Source organism: Diceros bicornis, chromosome 20 (assembly GCF_020826845.1).
Source record: "Diceros bicornis minor isolate mBicDic1 chromosome 20, mDicBic1.mat.cur, whole genome shotgun sequence".
NCBI classification, from domain to species: Eukaryota; Metazoa; Chordata; class Mammalia; order Perissodactyla; family Rhinocerotidae; genus Diceros; species Diceros bicornis.
The window spans coordinates 22,454,211-22,473,254 of NC_080759.1; the positions used below are offsets into that span (position 1 = coordinate 22,454,211).

The following is a 19,044-nucleotide window of genomic DNA, read 5'->3' on the forward strand; positions in this document are numbered from 1 at the left end:
TAAGTATTTCCTGGGGTCACGTATGTCTTTGCCGCTTTTACTCCACTCATCTCCTGAGTAGAATTAAAATCAGAGGCCTGGGAGATGGATGTTTCCAAGAAAGAAGAATGGACTTCCCCGAGCTAACAAGACTTCTCATCTCACATTTTTCCTAACTCCCTACTTTTTCAACTATTTTCTGTCTCTGCTCTTAGAAAAAAGAACAGCAAGTCAGAATTCAATGAAGTAATGACAAGAGCTTGTGTTTTTAACAAACTTTTCCAGTAGTTAATTAATTCAAAGGAAATTCCTGCAATGATAATACCTGGAATTAATATAGTGCCTGTCCCTTGGAGCGCCCAAATCTTTCTTGTATATTATCATTTTTTTGTTTCCATAAAAAATCCCTGTGAAATAGGGAAGGGCAGGCATTATTAACCTTCATTTTTCAGATGATAAATCAGCAGAACAAAGAAACGAAATGACTATGACTAGGACTCAGAACTGTTGATCACTAGATGGCTGTTTTTCCCATTTTACGTATAAGGCTATTGTGCTCAGAAGTGTTAAGCCAAACAACAGCATGGCTGGAAGTTATGTGATATACACACATTTTGAGGAGAGTAATCTGCGCTGAATCCCACTTGTGACATTTCCATCTGGAAGTTGTCTCCTCCTTGAACAGTGCCTGGGAAATGGCAGTTTCAAAAATTATTTCACTGTCATCAGTTTTAAATCAAATTTTCAAACACACATGCATGCACACACGCACACATACACACACACAGTGTTCTGATGTTCACTCAAAAATATAGAGCTGGCAGATTCTGGGAGGGAGAAATCACTAAGGAAGTGTTCTAACAGAAATAGAAATCCATGATACTTCCAAGGTAGTGTTTGAAGTTGGCACTCGTCTTGAGTAAGCGTTAACGTATTTATTAGTATATTTATGAAGTTCCTGATATCAAAGAACCCTCAACATAGGGGATGAGGTAAAATGAAAACTGAGGTGATGGTCTTTTTTTTTTAAAAAAAAAAAATATCATTACCAGCTAAAAAACTAACTAAATTTTTAGCTTTTAAATATTGGTAGTAATAAATGCACAAATATCTCAGATACAGTAGGAGGAGCTAGGTAATTGATCTGTAGTGAAGACTATGCTGAGAGATATGTGGATTAGGCTTCAGGAACCAGGATTCAAGACTGAATAGGAATTTTACCAATTGGGAACTTTGTCTACATATGTGCTTGCCTCTGACACTAGCATCATAAGACTCAATTAGAATTCATTTTCCATACAATGCGGTCAAAATGGTTACACTTAACTAATCTTCACAAAAAAGAAGCTAAATTCCTTGACGTCTACATTAATACAGAGAAGACAATCTATACCGCATGATATAGTCACTTGTTTAGGAGATGTAATAATTTATACAGGATGAGTAGAGATAATTTTTAATAAAGTAGAGCAGTGTTCCTCCAAAATCCATAATAGCAGATAATACACAAAATCATTTAGATTGTATTGCCATTGTTCATATTCATGCCACCACAAACAAAATTATTACCACGGTAGCCAAATAATTTTATATGATCTCAGGGCACATTAGATTTTGATGATGATTTAAACAACTTAGAAGCAACCTGGGATGTTTCAGAAGCAGTAAAATTTTTTAGATAGACCTTCCCAGTGGATAATCAGGAGAAGAAGATTTGATCACAGGAGTAGGCATGAATACTTCATTCATGCAATCCCCTTGGACCCAGCTTCTGAAGCAGTACCTGACATACAGTAGGTGCTCAATAAAATACACTCCTCATTGCTGGAAGTCATTTAGGTGAACCATCAGGAACCAGGATCTGGCTCATGAGGGACTTGTTACCAACTGGGAAGTGGGCTCCAGACCCTCACACAGCAAGCTCTTGAACAGGTGATATCGCTACACTGACTCGACCTTTCGAGGCCATGTAAGTAAATTATTGGCGATCTGGTAAACAAATGTTTCCTCGAAATCTGAAATATTAAAAATCTTCAGGGGCCAGCCCTGTGGCACAAGCGGTTAAGTGCGCACGCTCCGCTGCGGCAGCCCGGGGTTCGCCAGTTCAGATCCCGGGCGCGCACTGACACACCGCTTGGCAAGCCCTGCTGTGGCAGCGTCCCATATAAAGTGGAGGAAGATGGGCAGGAATGTTAGCCCAGGGCCAGTCTTCCTCAGCAAAAAAAAAAAAAAAGAGGAGGATTGGCAGATGTTAGCACAGGACTGATCTTCCTCACAAAAAAAAAAGAAAAAAAATCTTCACTGTATGTTTCTAATTTTAAAAGTATACATGCTTGTTGTAAACAAATTCACAAATTTTAGAAATTATATAACAGTGTAAAAAGGTAAAATATTGTATGATTATAAAGACTATTTACACAGTGTAAAACAGCAAAACTATTTATGATTATAATACATATTACTAAATTGCCCCTCAAAAAGGTGATACAACCTATAATCTTATCAACAGTGTATGAGCTTCTTTGCTTCCCCGTAATCTCTCCAAGATTAAACGTCACTAATCTTTATTATCTTTTAGGCACAAAGTAACATTGATTTAATTTATATTTTTAAATAATTACTGAAATTGGGAATATTTTCTTTTCTTTTTGTCTTTTAAGCTTCAGTGCATGGTTGTATGTCCTATTGTTAGTTTAGTTCTCTCTGTGAGCAGCCACCACAGTATGACAACTGACAGACGGGTGGTGTGGTTCCACGACCGGGAAACGAACCTGGAGAGTGCTGAAGCTTAACCACTAGACCACCAGGGCTATTGGCCATTTGCATTTTATTGCTTATAAACTACTTATGCATGTTCTTTGCTATTTTTCGTACTGATGTATAGGAGTTCTTTTTATACAATGTACACAGCTTAACATTAATAGAGCAAGTAGGTGGTAATAAAATCAAGAGTTCTTGAAAAAAGTTTTTGAAAAAAAATTCATGAAAGAAGGAGCTCTTTTACCTTCAATGCTGAAAATTTGTTCTCCTAACGTCCCAGCCTTTTCTAGTAGAGCTGCTTCATCAGACACATTGAAAAAGTACCTTTCTGTTGGAATACTGGCAATTGCTTTAATTTCTTTTATTAAATTTTTAGTGTCAAGGGCGTTTCTGTTTAAGTACCCAAGAACCTTGAGAATAGAGAAAGAAGGAAAAAAGGTCATTACCACTGTACTCTAATTTCCCAATTAGCACTTTCTAGGCTTTTCTGAAAATAATAAGTCCTCTGGAGAAATAAATCCAGCAACATCTCCACATCCCCTTAGCTGACAGGACTGAAAATCAGCAAGAAGCAGAGATAGAGTAAAAATTTTCTTTTAAGCTATGAATAGCAAATAAGAAAATGCAGTCTTGGGAAATATTATAAAGGAACATTTACCCATCAACTGAAAGACAAGTAAAAAGAAAACCCACTTACTGCTATGCCAAACCTCAGTATATTGTCGTCGTTGCATTGATCAATCACGGCTTTCAACATGGAACCATCGTGTGATTCACCATCAGTTACAACCACCATGACTTTGGTAGCACCTGGTCGTCCACCAGCAGCTGCTGAATAAGCGGAATCTCTGCGGCAGATAAGATTAAAGACTCATTATCAAAAGATGAAGTTACTATGTGGACCTCTGGTTAGGTAATGTAATATAAACATAAATATAAATATGGAACTAACTTCTTCGAGCATAATCTATCATGACTTACAATTTCTCTCTCTGTCAGTCCTGGTGACATAACTATACCCTATTTGGAGCTTGTAGAGAAATATGTAAAAATATAAATTTTGCTTAGCATTAAAAATTATTTCCATGGCTTCCATGGTGTGTATGTGTACATGTATGTATGTGTGTGTGTGCATTTACATCAGGAACACTTACAATTATCTTCTGATAAGAAAATTAAATTCATTAATGTCAATCATCAGAGCGAAGATATTCATTCCTGTCATAAATTTTATTCATTGGACCTGCATTTACTTTTTCAATACTAAATTGTTTTTTAAAAAGTAATAGATACACATGGTAAAAGAAATTCAAAGTACTTGGAAAGATGTAAAACAAAAACCTGACGCCAAGCCACTGTGACAAAGGTAACCAATCTTATCAGTTTATGTTTCCTTCTAGAAAATGCTTTCTCTAGACGGATATGCATAGTCTACTCCTAAACTTTTATACAAATGGGGGCATATACTATATAGTTGTTTTTCTTTTTGATGTAGATCTTTTCATATCAGTACATATAAAGCTCTCCTTTTTTAATGGCTGCATAATATTTCGTTATTTGGAGGAACCATAGTTTATTTAACCAATTCCCCATTATTGTGCATTTAGGCCATTTTGAGTTTTACAAGGGATACTGTAATGAATGTCCTTGTGTATATATCTTGGCATACTTTTTCAAATGTATCGATAGGATAAAATCTCAGCAGTGAAATTATTGGGACAAAGGATTTACACATTTCAAATTGTGATAAGGGCCAGCCCTGGTGGTCTAGTGGTTCAGTTCGGTGTGCTCCACTTCGGTGGCCTGGGTTCCGTTCCTGGGCATATACATACACCACTTGTCAGGGGCCATGCTGTGATGGCAGCTCATATACAAAAAGAGGAAGATTGGCAACAGATGTTAGCTCAGGGCGAATCTTCCTCAGCAAAAAATAAATTAATAAATAAAAATTTAAAAAATAAATAAAAAAGGAAGAGAAAAAATATTTTGATAGATAACGTCAAATTTCCCTTCAAAATTTCCACCAATTTATATTACCATCAGTACACAAGAATGTAAGTTTCTCCACCTCCTTTCCTTAACAATGAGGATTATTGACTTTTTAATTTGGGATATTCTGATAAGTAAGAAACAAGATATAATGGTTTTAATTGCATTTTTGATTATAAAGGGATGATGAGCATTTTTATATATTTATTAACCAGTTGTATTTCTTTCTGCAAGATCTCTTGCTTTTTCTTTATCATTGCCCATTTTTCTGTGTGTTGTTCATCACTTTCCTGGTTAGTAAGATCTGTTTCTTAATAAAGAAAATTATCCTGTGTCATATATATTGTAAATAATTTCCTCAATTTATTAATCACCTTTTGAATTTTAGTGGTATTAATTCTGCACAGAAATTTTATACTTTCATATAACTAAATCCATTAACTTTTTGTGTGTCTTTTATACTTGACATGGTATTTTAAAAGGACTTCTTATCTCTAAGACTTTTTTCTTTAATCACCCAAGTTTTCTCATAATCTTTTAATAGTTTCATTTTCCTTAGATTTAAATTTTTGGTCCAGCTGAAATTTATTTTGATTCAAGGAGTAAGGCAGGGATTCAGCCTTATTTTTTTTCTAGATGGTTAGCCAGCTGTCCAATGACTTTTTTTTCTGCCTATTGGATTCTCTGGTTGCACCTTCTTTCTGGGTAATGTCATCCACTCCTTTGGATTAACTACCACCGATATGAAGACACCTTAAAATCTATATCTCTTTCCATTCATCCTTACCATCTTCAAATTTATGTACTCAACGGTCACTGAATATTTTCACCTGAATGTGTCAGGGGCACTTTAAATTCAACATGTTTAAAACTGAGAATATCATTTTATTTCCTAAAATTTTTATGTTTCTATATAGTAGAATATAGAAATATAGAAAAATATTTCATATTTGTCAGCCAGACAAATTTGAATTATCGTACTCACATCAAATACCTTTGGAGTGAATTATGCTCTTTCTGACATACCATAGAGCTCATGTAGGATGATAAGTGTGCTGAGGGTAGAATGCGTGCCTCATTTAGTTTTGATTACCTGCAGGCTTGGCGCAATAAATTGCAACTGTAGGCACTCAGTGAAATAAGATGAATGGAAAACGGCAATATTTACTGAAAGAATGTCAGAATTCTATTTGATGTTGCAAAGAAAGAGACCAAAAAAAAAAAAAAGAAATAGAGGTAATTAAATTCTGGAAGGTGTGCGTAAGAAGTTAGATGATTCTCCTAACACTGGAAAGACTCCTGTTAGCTTGGGAAATAGTGGTGAGAGAGAGATAATGGCACAGGGAGAAAACCAAAGTTTTGCAAAGATGATGAAAGCCATGGAGTTCCATCTTAACAGTAGCCATTCTCCTCGAGAAGAAAGCTTGCCAGGCCCCCAGGCTCCTTCCAGGGAAAGATGGCACACCTATATTCCCTGCTGGAAATACAGACCCTCTGCCATTTCTAACTCCTCTGCCATTTCCTATGTCAACTTACTCTCCGCCTAAGATTAGTTGACTGGACCAGGAAGGGCACTCCGCCTAATGGCAGCTGACCTATTGACTGGCCAGCAGCCTAGGAGATGGCTTGGCCCAAAAGGACATCTTAATAGGGACAATAAGGATTAACCAAATCAATCATATCTTCTCTTGTCGGGGATCCGCTTTTGAGACATATAGGGAGAGTCACTAGTTGATAGAAGCAGCAACTAGGATACACACCCAGAAAAAAGGAGGAAGAGACATAAGAGGGAATTCAGAAATACAAATGACAGGATGTGGTGACTGACCAGATATGTGATCTAAGGAGGGGCAGAAAGAACAAAGAAAACCATCAAGTTTTTACTCTGAGTGACTGGGGGAAAAGGAGGTAGCATGACTCAAAACGGCAAAGTCATGTGGAAGGGTAGGGAAGAGAATAAGGCAGGTTTAGGATGTACTGAATTTGATAAGTGAGCCAACACTCCCCATAAAGATATTCGGCGTCAGCTGGATGCCTGTGTGAATTTTGGGAGCGAGTTCAGGGCTGACAACACAGCAATAGGGTAACCCACATAGGGCTGATGCTGACACCGTGAGAGTATACAACGCCTGAGAGAAAAGGGCGACAGAAAAAGAGGGCTCTGTTTAGTGGAGAAAAAATAGGAAAAGGAGCCAGTGAAGAGGCAGAGTTGTTGAGAAAAATTGGCAGGGATTCTAGAAGTTTGTGACATCATGGTAACTGGGGCAGGAATAGCAGTGCGTGCTCCTCATTATCAAATGTTCAGGGAAGCTAAAGAAGATGAGGCTTGAGGCAGGACCACTGGGTTGCTGGGCGGTTGAGAGGGCCATGTTTACCTCATGGCAGAGCCATATGTGTCAAGTGAGGGAGGGAGCATAGGCACCTCTTTCAAGGAATTGTGGGAGTAGAAGGAAGAATGCACAAGATAAAAAAAGGCAGCAAGTAGGTTTAAGGGAGGGTGAGTTTATTGTTCTCATTTATTTTTTAACAATAAGAGAGTGTTTAGCATTTTTATAAAGATATCTGATGAAAACAGAGTGAAGATGAAGGTCAGCGGTGCAGAGAAAACAGAGAAACTGAGCTAAGAATTAGAAGAGTGCTATAGAGCTATAAAATTCACACTGCCCCAGATTGTAATATGGATCATAAACTGATTCAATTAAATTCAGACTCCCAGGTCATTAACATTTAAGGTTCTATGGCTCTTCTTAATTTGCATGAAGTGCTCCATTAGCTCAAGTCTTCTGTGGCCTTGATAAATATTAACAAATAATTGCAGGTTGCTCCATTTCTTGCTATTTTAAGCTAAAGTATATAAAATCTTAAAAAATCATGTAATATCTCATAAAAGTCCTGGAAATCAAAGATTTTTAAATTTCATTTCCTACTGCCTTCTCAAAGTGTTCAAGTTACAGAATGTTCAAACTTTTCTTCTTTATTAGTTCTGATTTAAGGGTAAGTACCAGGTATATTATTTTTCTTTGTCTTTTCTTTCCTTTTTCTTACTTATAAGCATTTCTATTTTATCAAAATATTGGCCTATTAGCATCATAACTTACCTTGCATATTGAATTGCTTTGAATGTATTTGTGAGGTCCCCACCATATTGGAATGTCTGGGATGTTGCTTCAGTCATTTCAGCTTTAGTTTTATAAGTGTTCAGGTTAAACACAACTCTTGGATTATTGGCATATTGAATTAACCCCACCTTCAAGAGAGCAGAGGTTTATTAAAGGGTTGTCATTAAGTTATAAATCATTTCTATTTAATCAGTATAATAAAAATCAAAAGTGCATTTAGACTTGGACTGATAGCTTAAGGGAATCATTTCCAACTTTGTTCTTAAGAATAGTTATTTTTTTCCCAATGTAGTGACTACTTTGTTAGAGGCAGCCAGTGTACAGCAGCACTACTTATTGATAAGTGAGATGATGTGCTATTGTGTATGATTTGGTTCTCAAGAGTAAGAGTTGTAGATTTTTAATCACGGTCCTATAATATTTTAATATAAATATTAAAATAAAGTTCACAGGAAGAATACAGTGATATAAATACATTTTCTAATTACCAATGGATATAAATATGTAAACAATTATAAGCAGTCATAGATGGAAGATAAGATTTCACCAACTGAGTATAATTATACAGTAAACAAAGAATTAGAGTTGAATACAAGAAAAACCAATGTGTTAATTAATGCCGTCAATTTGGACGTATTTATTGTGTTGGATTTCCTCTAATCACAGACGTCAGCATCTCCGGAGGAAAGCTGCTATATGTGCACGTGGGGCAGAAAGTTTCTGGTCTTCAGAGAAAACGTCATTAGAGAGTCTTACTTGAGAGAGCCGAGAGACACAACAACTTCTGAACAAAATGTTCGGGCACATTCCCTAATCCTTTAGATCAAGAAGGTCAGACACCTCTGTTAATGTTCTTGTTCTCGGCAGTGAAATCATCCTCTATGCCTAGGAATTGGGGTTTCCAGAACAGGAAGTGGCAATAAGAGGTGAGTGGTAAAAGGGTCTCTGGAATAGAGGTCAGTAGGTAAGGAAGGCGGAAGGGGCAAGGCCTGGATTTCTGAATTCAATCAGCTATTTTGCTAGAAAGACAGTTAACTAGGCACCTGGAAGATGGCAAAAAATATGATATTGCTGGACCCGTCTCTTTAGGATAGGATGTAAGACTTGAGGAAAAGAAAAGGATCAAAAAATAACTCTGAGGATTTCGAAGTTTAATATGAGAGAAAGATAGTAGTGACTCCCATGACACAGCACCACAACATCTGTGTGAGAAAAGGAAAGGCTGAATGGAAGATTTAAAGAAATGAGGTATATTAGGACTTACAGAAAGGTCAAATTTAGATTGTAAGAAAAGAGACTGAGCAAAACCACCTCTAGAGAAGAAGAAGATGCACTGGGGTAGAAACACAAGAAGAGGAAGGCCAAGAATTCCATATGCGAGACTATTAAATACAATAAGTCATGTTGTGGGGGTAATCCATTTAGAGACAGAGAAAATAAGCAGATACATATGAAAACTTCTATGAGGAGCCTTCATAGTGATGTTCTTCAGAAACAAGTGCTATACCCAGTCTTACTTAACAGAATTTTCTGGCAAAAGCTACAGTGAAACCTCCAAAGTTTCAGTGGACATTAACGTCTTCTTGGTATTGAAAAGCAATGTCAATGAGGAAAACGTGTAACAATATTTTACAATATTGTACAGGAAAGCAAAAAAGCAAGTTTCAATACAGATAACTGCAAAGCATTTAGGGAAAAATGTTCCAGCAGTTGTTACTAGATGTTAGACACTGGAACATCAGATGCAACCCAGGAACATACACTGGTAACTCTGTGAACTGGTCCCTGTTGACATTGGTTCAGAATGGCCCGTGAAATGGCAGATCCAATAAGAAAGAAAAGAAAAAACCCAAAACTTTAAAAAATAAATGCTATTCAGCTTTACAGAAGCTTGAAGCTTCTGCTCCTGAGTTTTGGTTGCCTACCTCAAAAAGATAGAAAAGAAAATTAAAACAGAGAGAGATATACAAAATTATTGAAAAGACTTGTCCTGTGTAAAACAAGGAAGACCAGACTAGAATACGATAAAAGACTCTAAAATAATAAAGGTAGAACTGTGCTGTCTATGGACTTATTTACAAAAATCTCAGAATTCAAGGATAATTGTTTTACCAGCAAGAAGTAAACAAAAGGAATTCATTATCAGTTCAAGTGTGAGTAACAAAAAAATACATATTGGATTTTAAAATGTATTGGTAAATTCATGAGTTAGAGGATGAAAAGATAAACAACTAAAGAGGATGAAAATGTTATATCCCATATCTGATGGCTGTGTCAGAAATAGTAATCTAAGCTCAAAGACTGGCATTGGGCAAAGTCATAGACGGAAAAACTCAATGTAGTACAAGCTTCAATGAACTTTCAAGATTACCATTAAATGCATTTAATATGACGACTTGACAAATGCAAAAATGAAGACCTCATATCCAACAATATTTTCTCAGAAAGAAAGCGATAGGTTAGTGTATGTATTATTGACATCCATACCTGTGTTTTTGTGGGGCCTATATCCAGGCCTTGTACAAATTTCTCCAAAAAATTCTTTACTGCATCCCAGGGATAAATACTGTTGGATTCATCACATACAACCACAACGTCTATGAGGGAAGGGCAGGCTACACAGGAAGGATGAAGGAAACAGATTTCCATAGGTGAGTCAAACTTGACACCGATACAAAAATGAGACTTACAGTAAAATAGACTTGAGGGGTTGGCTGGCACTTGATAAATTTTTCCCCCGCCTTTACTGTAAGGCCCTGCTCAGACCCTCTGCACATTCGTCACTTACTCTGAACTGCAGGTGAAAAGCTGGCCGAGAGCTGAAAATCGGGACTGACGTCAGAACAAACACCAGTTGTGTAATATTGGCTCCCGCACTGCTGTGCCCACAGGGGACCACATGTCTTCAAAGAAATGAGAACAATGACAAAACACACGGAAAAGGTTAGCCCGCTACCTCTCCATTTGTGAAACTCAGAAATCATTTCTATTCTTTTACCAGATACTAGGAATCGTCAACTCTCAAAACTGACAAAATGGCTTTGAGTGCAAGTGCACTGGAGCAAACAAGTGAGGGAGAAGGTGGCCGATGTGCTGTGCCCAGTGGCAGGCCTCTCAGGAGGAGGGGCACTGAGACTGTCAGGGCAGGTGTCAGCGTAGGGAGAAGCCCATCAGGTCACCTACCAAGCTAGAGGAAAGGGGTGCTTTTCTTTCAGAGAAAACCCCAGAGAAAAATGAGTGCACAGTTCATTTTTTGTGTCTCAGTTACCAGGGCCTCAGGTGCTTCATCTGTAAAATGAGGATAATCATACCTCCTATCTTTTAAGGTTGTTGTGAAGATTCATTGGGTCTATAGATATAAAACACCTAGAACAGTGCTGGGTAAATAGCAAGTGTATATAACTGTTAGCCAGCGTCATTATTGTTGCCATTCTTGAACATAGGTCTCCTCCTGTCCCTTCCATTTACACTATTCAGCAGAAACCATAAACCCACATGTCCCCAAGGGCCAGGCAGGAACCTCAGAAGAGTGCTCGGGGCCAGCTATAGACGTCAAGGTGGATGAAGAGCCCACGCCTTATATATGGGGCAGGCCACTACGGCTCCTGCTCAGTAACTGGTGTGACTCAGCCCCTGTGTTGCCAGATCCCCCAAATTTTCAAGGACAGTCAGAGAGAGCAAGTTTTGTGTCAAAATTCAGTTTAAAAAAAAACACTCTATGAGCTAAACAAACACAAATGAGGTTCATGAATTGCCAGTTTTAAATTTCGTTATAAAGTATTTCTCTGAGGACTTCAGACTCCTGTTTTCTCTCCCTAAAACCTTCAGTCATCAAGACCGGTACTTGTCTCCTTGCCCACATCATATGTGTTCCAACTCTTAATATCTCCATTAACACAACCCCAAATCTCCCCTTTTGAGCAGCCCTCAAATGCCAAGAACTCTTGATTAAATAACATGGGAAATACTAGATTAAATAATATTAAAATTGCTAGATGTAAAAGGAAAAAAAATGGGAAAGAGAAGTCTAGTCAAGATCTTAAAAAACATCTACCAAGTTTAACATTAGGCAAACTGTGGATCAATTATTAAACCTAAGCAAAAAAGTGTTGACTTGCAAAAAGCAATTGGGAGAACAAAAAATGAATTTATTTGACCCAGTTTAATTGTCGGTAGCTCAGAGGACAAGCAGCTGTAGTCATATTTCACACTCAATGAACAGGGCATAGTTTTTCCCCCTATAAAACTGGTTTATTTTGCCAATTAGTTAGGGGAAAATCATGACTGATGCCCTCGGTAGTTTACCACATAACAGATTCCAATTATTGATTCCTAGATCCCCATCCCCAAATTGTTTTTTTTATCACCTTGAAGAATAATAACTCATGAGGTATTCGAAAAAGATTTTTTCTTTGTTTTAAAAGCAATGGAAAACAGCATTAAGAAGTTGAAATTAGAATATGCCAATTGTTAATGCCAAAACTACATTCTTGCTTTAAGCCCAGAACTTAAAAAGTTTCAAAAAAATGTGATGATTGTCAGTCTTTTCCACATAATTCTTAAGAGTATCTTAAGATGTTGACCTTTTAGGTATGTAAAGGAAACTTTGGCTTTTTTCTTTCTTCTTTCTTTTTCTTTTCTCTCTCTCTCTCCCCCTCTCCCTCCCTCTGTGCTTGCTACATTGATTGCCAAATTAATCTATCAAATTCTCTTGCAAATTTATTTTACTTTACCTGAATTTACAGATTAAAACTTTTGAAGCACAGTCCATAATCCCTATATCTCAATATGTTCCTCTTTCTAAATTTATTCAACCTTAAAAACAAGCAAACAAAAGATGAAAGCAACCCTATAACAAAGACTTTGGAATATCATAAACCATGAAGATTCATTGCAATATTCACTTATGCATTGACGGAACACACATTATAAGCAGTAGTTGATTTACTTAGTGGTACCAAAGTCTGTCTGAATACTAATATCTATTAGTAAAAGTAGAATGACACTGTTCAAAATCGATTATGTTTTTGGAATAATCCAGTTATACACGTGGGCTTTTAACTTAGCATGCCAATGGTATAGATAACTAATGTAAAGTTAAATTAAGCTTTCTAAGATGATTTTAACACGGCAATACAACTATGATACACCTATATGAGCTGGCAGAAATGTCACATAATGGGTTTTTATTTGCCTTTAAAATTTTTTTTTGGTGTGTGATGGTTTTCATTTTTTGTATAGTCAAATATTTTCAACTATTTCCTATATTATTTTTTGTTAGTTCTAAGCTCAGAAATTCTTCCCTCTTTCAGAAAATTTCCATTTTCTTCTAGTTTTTTATATTAACTCTTTAATCCACTTGAAAGTGCATTTGGATATGCAAGTTATTAACCAATTAATTGTTCCCAGAACACCAGTTAAATATGGCATTCTATTTCACTGATTTGTGATGTCTTTTCACAGCATTCTAGAAACTAAATGAGAGTAAATGTTAACACGAAATAAGATAAGAGACTGAGCCACACCTTAAATAATACCAGATTAGCCAATGGTTTTAGGAAATGATTAAAAACAAAAATACTTTTTAGCTTTGAAGCCTACTTTCTGAATCAGTAATACCTCTCTTGAATGTTCCTACAGGAAGTAAAAACGAGACCTGAAATTCAGCTGTTATCAACAAATACTAAGCACACTTTCCAAGAGCAAAGAATCGCTGTTTCTTTTGCTCCCCTTTTCCATATCATTCTGTGGCGATGGTCTTGCTGAGTATCTTAAGAAGCATACACATCAACAGATTGTTAGTTCACGTTGGGTATCCACATAGCATGATTTATCCAAAAGCATGCTCTAATATTTAAACATCAAGATTAGATTTGATAGGAGGGATGATAAGAAGACACTGACTTCATACTTTCTTGAGGGGAATGAGGATTTGAAAGGTAAATACTCACGAGAAATCCTCCAGTTCCCACGTTCCTTGTGAGCGTCAAGCCAAGGCTCATGTTGGTTTTCATCTCGGTGACATTGGGAATGCTCGTGGAGGCTTTCAAAGGGAAAAAGATTTTAAAAAGTGACTAAATCTTCACTATTTATTTAAAGTTGTTTAAAAAACACACACACACTCATATTCATGTGTAGCATTGAATTTAGTGTTATATGTCCAGGTGTTCACATTACGTGATCAAGTGTAGGAAAATAAGATGCCTTCAGTGATCCGACAGCTCACTTAAATGTGCAAGGCTGCAGAATGTAAGATATTACGGGGTGGGGTCTGCAGAGGGCACAAATTATAGACATTTAAATTTAAATTTTTTTAAAACTCAAAGTGCCGGTCAAACACGACACATCTGAGGACACCATTTGGTCTCAAGTTTGCCATCTCTGCTATTTCCAAGGCTCTATCTAATGCTTTTTTCTGAATCAGTAAAAATATCCTTAAAGTGTTATCACAAAATGCCGTATGGTAGATTCTGGCTCAACACAATAGCAGGTAAATTTTAAAAGGAAATCACGATACTAGCCATGTAAAATAATAAATAAATGTCTCCAACCTCCTCTCTCCCACTGAACTAGGGCATCATCCACTGTATCCATTCTTGAGCTATTGGACACTGCAGTTCTCCTCAATAATATCATTATTTACTCATGTTCTTTAATCTCTGCCAAGCCAACTTTGCTACTTTCATTTATCCTCCGTTCCTCAGGGTGACCATTTTACAACTTTCCCCTTCTTCTCAAGCCTCCCAACTCAACCAGAGTCCCATCAATATCTGTGAATAGCCTGTCCTCTCCAGAGAAGACAGTCACCCTCGAAGGGTAGTCTCAGCTTTTCTCATCCTTACCCAAAGGTCATTCTTAGAACTACTTGTTCACTTTCCTGTGTCTTAGAGAAGGGAGCATTCTTTCTAAGACTTATTTTCCCAGGTACCAGTGATGTTAATTCCACCCAGTTAACTCTATGCTTGACGAAAAATCACTCCCTTTTTATCACCTCCTTCCACTCTCCCTACAAACAGGATCATCTCCTTTTTATTAGAAAAATCTTCTCCTAACTCTGCTACTCCATGAAACTATTTTCCCAGTTCTCCTTCTCTACTCAACTTCTGGAAATGCAGGTCTACTTTCACTCCCCGTACTTGCTCACTACTCACCCGCACCTAAATTCTCTGTAATCTATTTTCTCCCCTCAATAATACTGGATTTATACTCTAGGCAAGAAAGTTACAAAATATGATTTCCTGAGACAGAAGGAAAATAATAGAACTTCTATGTGTATGTTTTTATTCTTTTGAATTTATTTTTATTTTGAAAGATAATATGCCAGTACATGTATATAATTTAAAAAAGTATACTTTAGGGGTGAATGTTCAAATGTTAGAGGAAATATGATACTTTAGGGGTGATATAATAAAACTTTTAAACTATATAATAAAATTTTCTAGCACTCAACCCTAATGTATATATATTTATTATTTTTAGAAATTTTACATATGTATATACATGTATTGTATACATATGGTGAGTGTTCAAAATGTTTTGGGAGCACTGATCTAGATCACCTACAACCTCCACAAATAAGCTGATGATCTTTACTCAGTCCTCACACTCTTCAACCTCCGTAGCATTTGACACCCTGATACTCCTTCTACCTCACTGAAAATATGCTTATTGAGCCCCTACTATATGCCAGAAATTATGCTAGAAATTAGGTATACAGGGATGTGTAAGAAACACTCCTGCACTGTTTCTAAGTGTTAACCATTATTTTTGAATCTTTTTTCCTTTATTTCCATAACACTGTATTTTCCTAATTCATGCCTTAATTCTTCAGAACTCTGTGACTTCTTAGTGCTTGTTTTTTTTGAAAAGTGATGATGATCAAACTGAGTAACTTTTTACTTGCATCAGGAAGGTGTGGAAAGATGATTCATTTAGCTTTCCAGTTTTGTACCTTTAGTAACTTTTTGCATTAACAGAAAGCATCTGAGATGTGGATAATTAAAACAGCAATTTCAAACAATTACAAATAATTCCAAATTGTGAATGTTTTTATTAGAATAAAATCATTTACATATGATGAGAAACACACAGTGTTCTCAGCACCTCCAAAATCAGCCCTAGTGCTGACATTTCTATACTTAATGGTTTGTTTTGAGGAGAGAGAGAGGCATGGATAGCCTCAGATTTCTGTAAGTAATCAGCAAAATAATTCTGGAGGGTAGATGGTCCCTCCAATAGTCTGGAAAGTAGATGTTCCAGGAGGCAAAATATTTCCCATGCATCTTATTAAATTATGTCTTCAAACTGTGTTGGAAATTTGGATACAATTTGGCCCCATACGACTAAAGAAATAAAGGCAAAAATAAGCTGTCTATATTTCCTTAAGACAGAACTATGGTTGGTTTTGTTGTTGTTTTTCATTCAGGTATATGACAATTGAGATTTTTGTCATTTGTAAAAAATCACATTGCTAATTACCGCTTACTTTGCAAATTCAGCTTTTCACATGTAGCAGTAGACAGATCAACAGGACATTTATACACATCTCCCATTCGGTTCTCAGGAAAGCCACTCCAAGGTGAACCAACCAGTAACCTAGAAATAGGAATTATTTTTCATTAGCCATAAAATGTTAGCTATAGTTTCTTAAAGATAAGACTGACCACAAAACAGTGAAAAAAAATACATTTAATTTCAATTTTTAACAAGTAAACAGTTCATATTTGTTCAGCTAGAATTTGATCATTTTCCTTTCCTCTTTGTTGATCAAGATCCTTGCTGAATGTCTGCAATACAGCTGTCCTGCCACAACATCGTGGGAGGCCTCTCTAAAGTAGTGCTGTCCAACAGAAATATAATGCAAGCCACAATGTGAGTAAAATTACATACGTAATTTAAAATTTTCTAGCACCCGCATTAATAAAATAAAAAGCATCAGGTGAAATTAACTTATATAATATATTTTATTTAACTTAATATATCCAAACTAGCATGCAATCAATATAAATATTATTAATGGGCTATTTGACATTCTTTTTTCCACATTAAGTCATTGAAATTCAGTGTGTATTTTATACTTAGAGCACATATCAATAAAGACAAGTAACATTTCAAGTGCTCTGTAGCTGCATGTGGCTAGTGGCACATAGTGGTCAGTATAGCTCTAAAGAATGAAATAATATTAAAACCAAAAGCAAAAACTAACATTTGTTGAGTGCTTTCTGTGCCCTAAACGTTTTCATATGTTAACTTACTTAGGGAGCAGATGGGTTATCTAAGTGGCTTGTGTTTACTGTCTATATCAGGGATCCTTTGCAAATATACTACTGGGGCTCTCCCTATGTGTAACATGTTTATAGCCAGACTATAGGATGTAGAGATCAGAGACTGGTGCTCACATCCTCCCTTTGGTTAGTTTCACTTCCTACAGAGCTTCTCCAACTGGAGACTATGCATTTCCCTGTAGAACCACTCACCTGACACTTCTGGACAGAGAAGAATGGACAGAAAGACTCTATGTAAGAGTCTGATCTTTAGAAACTACAGCAAGTTAATTATTCAGCAGCACCTAGTTACTAAGAAAGCATATTTGATTCAATGTTTTTTTCTTGTTAAAGTTGGGAAGGATTAGATTATCTATCTGTGAAACGAATTCTGTATAATTTGTTTCATAGCCTTCTGTATAAATATTTTTTCATTATCCATTAAACAACACGTGCCCCATGCTAAGTGCTACAGTGCATAAAACAAGACTAAGGCATACTCCTGTCTACTAAATCTAGCACAACTGTTTAAAATGCATGACAAGTAAAATAATAATAATACAAGTGAACAAAAAGATATGAATAAGTTTCCCTCTGGAATAAACATTAAAATGGTCAAAGGAAGCAAAAATGGACATTGAAGGACGAAGGTAGTAGTCAGTATTCTTAGCAGAGGGAACAGCATGAACAATCATGGAAAGGGAAAAATATGGATTATTTTGAAAGACAGTTAATGGTAATAAGTTTCTCCCCTTATTCATCTTGTACTATTAGTCTCAAACTAATATTTTATAGAACATTCTAGAATACTTTAATTCAGTTAACTTTCATTAAGGGTAGAGTTGAAAGATTTCTGTCTTCTTATGAGCAGATAATTTAGCATAATTTACCTGTTAAAATATTACCTTTAGACAGAATTATAATAATACCAGGCACATACGTTAAAGTTTTTGAAAAAGATAGAAATCTAAGTGTCAGATATTAGTAAGTCCCAATAGTCATTTTAATGGAGGGGGAGAGTCAGTAGTAGGATTTGAAATGCATGTTTGAGCATATCTGATGTTCTTCACATTCATGACAACTCAGAGGAAATTAGGAAACATATGAAGACTCTGGATGGTGAAAACTGTCTTCCAGCTGCTGAATTTTCTCCACATTTACGAGTCCTTGGTCTTCATTCCACAGTGGTACTATACAGCATTATCTTGGATTTTTGTGTGCAGGACACTTCTTAAAGTATAAGAAAAAAGTAAAGAGATAATCTGGCTCTTGCTTACTTTCCAACCCCGTTTCTTTTCATGCACCTTCCTAAAACTCTATATTTCAGTCATAATAAACTCAGTTCCTCCACCAACTCAGAGTGTCTCTCGCTTCTAGACTTTCACACATACTGTTCCCTTCCTGGCAATGTTCTACTCATTAGTTAGACTCCCATTAAGCCCACTTCCTCCGGGAAGTCCCCTGGCTCTTCCAAATCTGGGCAAGGTGGCTTTCCTGAGTACTTCCATAGCCTCTGACCTTTCCCTGGCCCTTTTATCCCATTACTCTCTAACTGCCTGCCTACTGACTAAATCCCCCACTGGAGAGGAAAGGTCCATGGGGGTAGGCAGTGTGCCCCCAGCACTGACTAACTACTTGTTGTACGAATAAATGAAAAAACAAATGAATGGATGATTCTACATTATTATTTAAAAGAACTCTTTTGGTTGAGGAAACGTTAAGTAGACAATTTTTATTTCTGTTCTTATAGAGAAGCATTTCTTTTTGTCCTAGTTAAAGTAAAAAAAAAAAAAAAAGAGGTGAAAAAACTCAACCAAGTTGAGAGGAAAGTATTATACTATCACTGTTCCGTCAGCTGTTCCTGATTCAGTCTCCACATATCTACTCTGCACCAAACTTGTGTTTTTTTAAGCCAAAGCTGACTGTGGATCCTG

The 19,044-nt window shown here is 36.4% G+C and overlaps 1 protein-coding gene across 1 annotated transcript in view; it reads right to left on the reverse strand.

Moving 5' to 3' along the window:
- Nucleotides 1-19,044, reverse strand: part of ITGA2 (integrin subunit alpha 2) — an 88,168-nt gene that overhangs the window by 34,587 nt on the left and 34,537 nt on the right. Inside the window, exons 3-10 of the mRNA XM_058564104.1 lie at nucleotides 16,333-16,442; nucleotides 13,799-13,890; nucleotides 10,636-10,750; nucleotides 10,335-10,462; nucleotides 7,827-7,975; nucleotides 3,437-3,587; nucleotides 2,984-3,149; nucleotides 591-667 (exon numbers count right to left, since the gene is read on the reverse strand). Coding sequence (XP_058420087.1) covers nucleotides 591-667; nucleotides 2,984-3,149; nucleotides 3,437-3,587; nucleotides 7,827-7,975; nucleotides 10,335-10,462; nucleotides 10,636-10,750; nucleotides 13,799-13,890; nucleotides 16,333-16,442 — 988 coding nt within the window. The remainder of the gene's footprint in view (nucleotides 1-590; nucleotides 668-2,983; nucleotides 3,150-3,436; nucleotides 3,588-7,826; nucleotides 7,976-10,334; nucleotides 10,463-10,635; nucleotides 10,751-13,798; nucleotides 13,891-16,332; nucleotides 16,443-19,044) is intronic.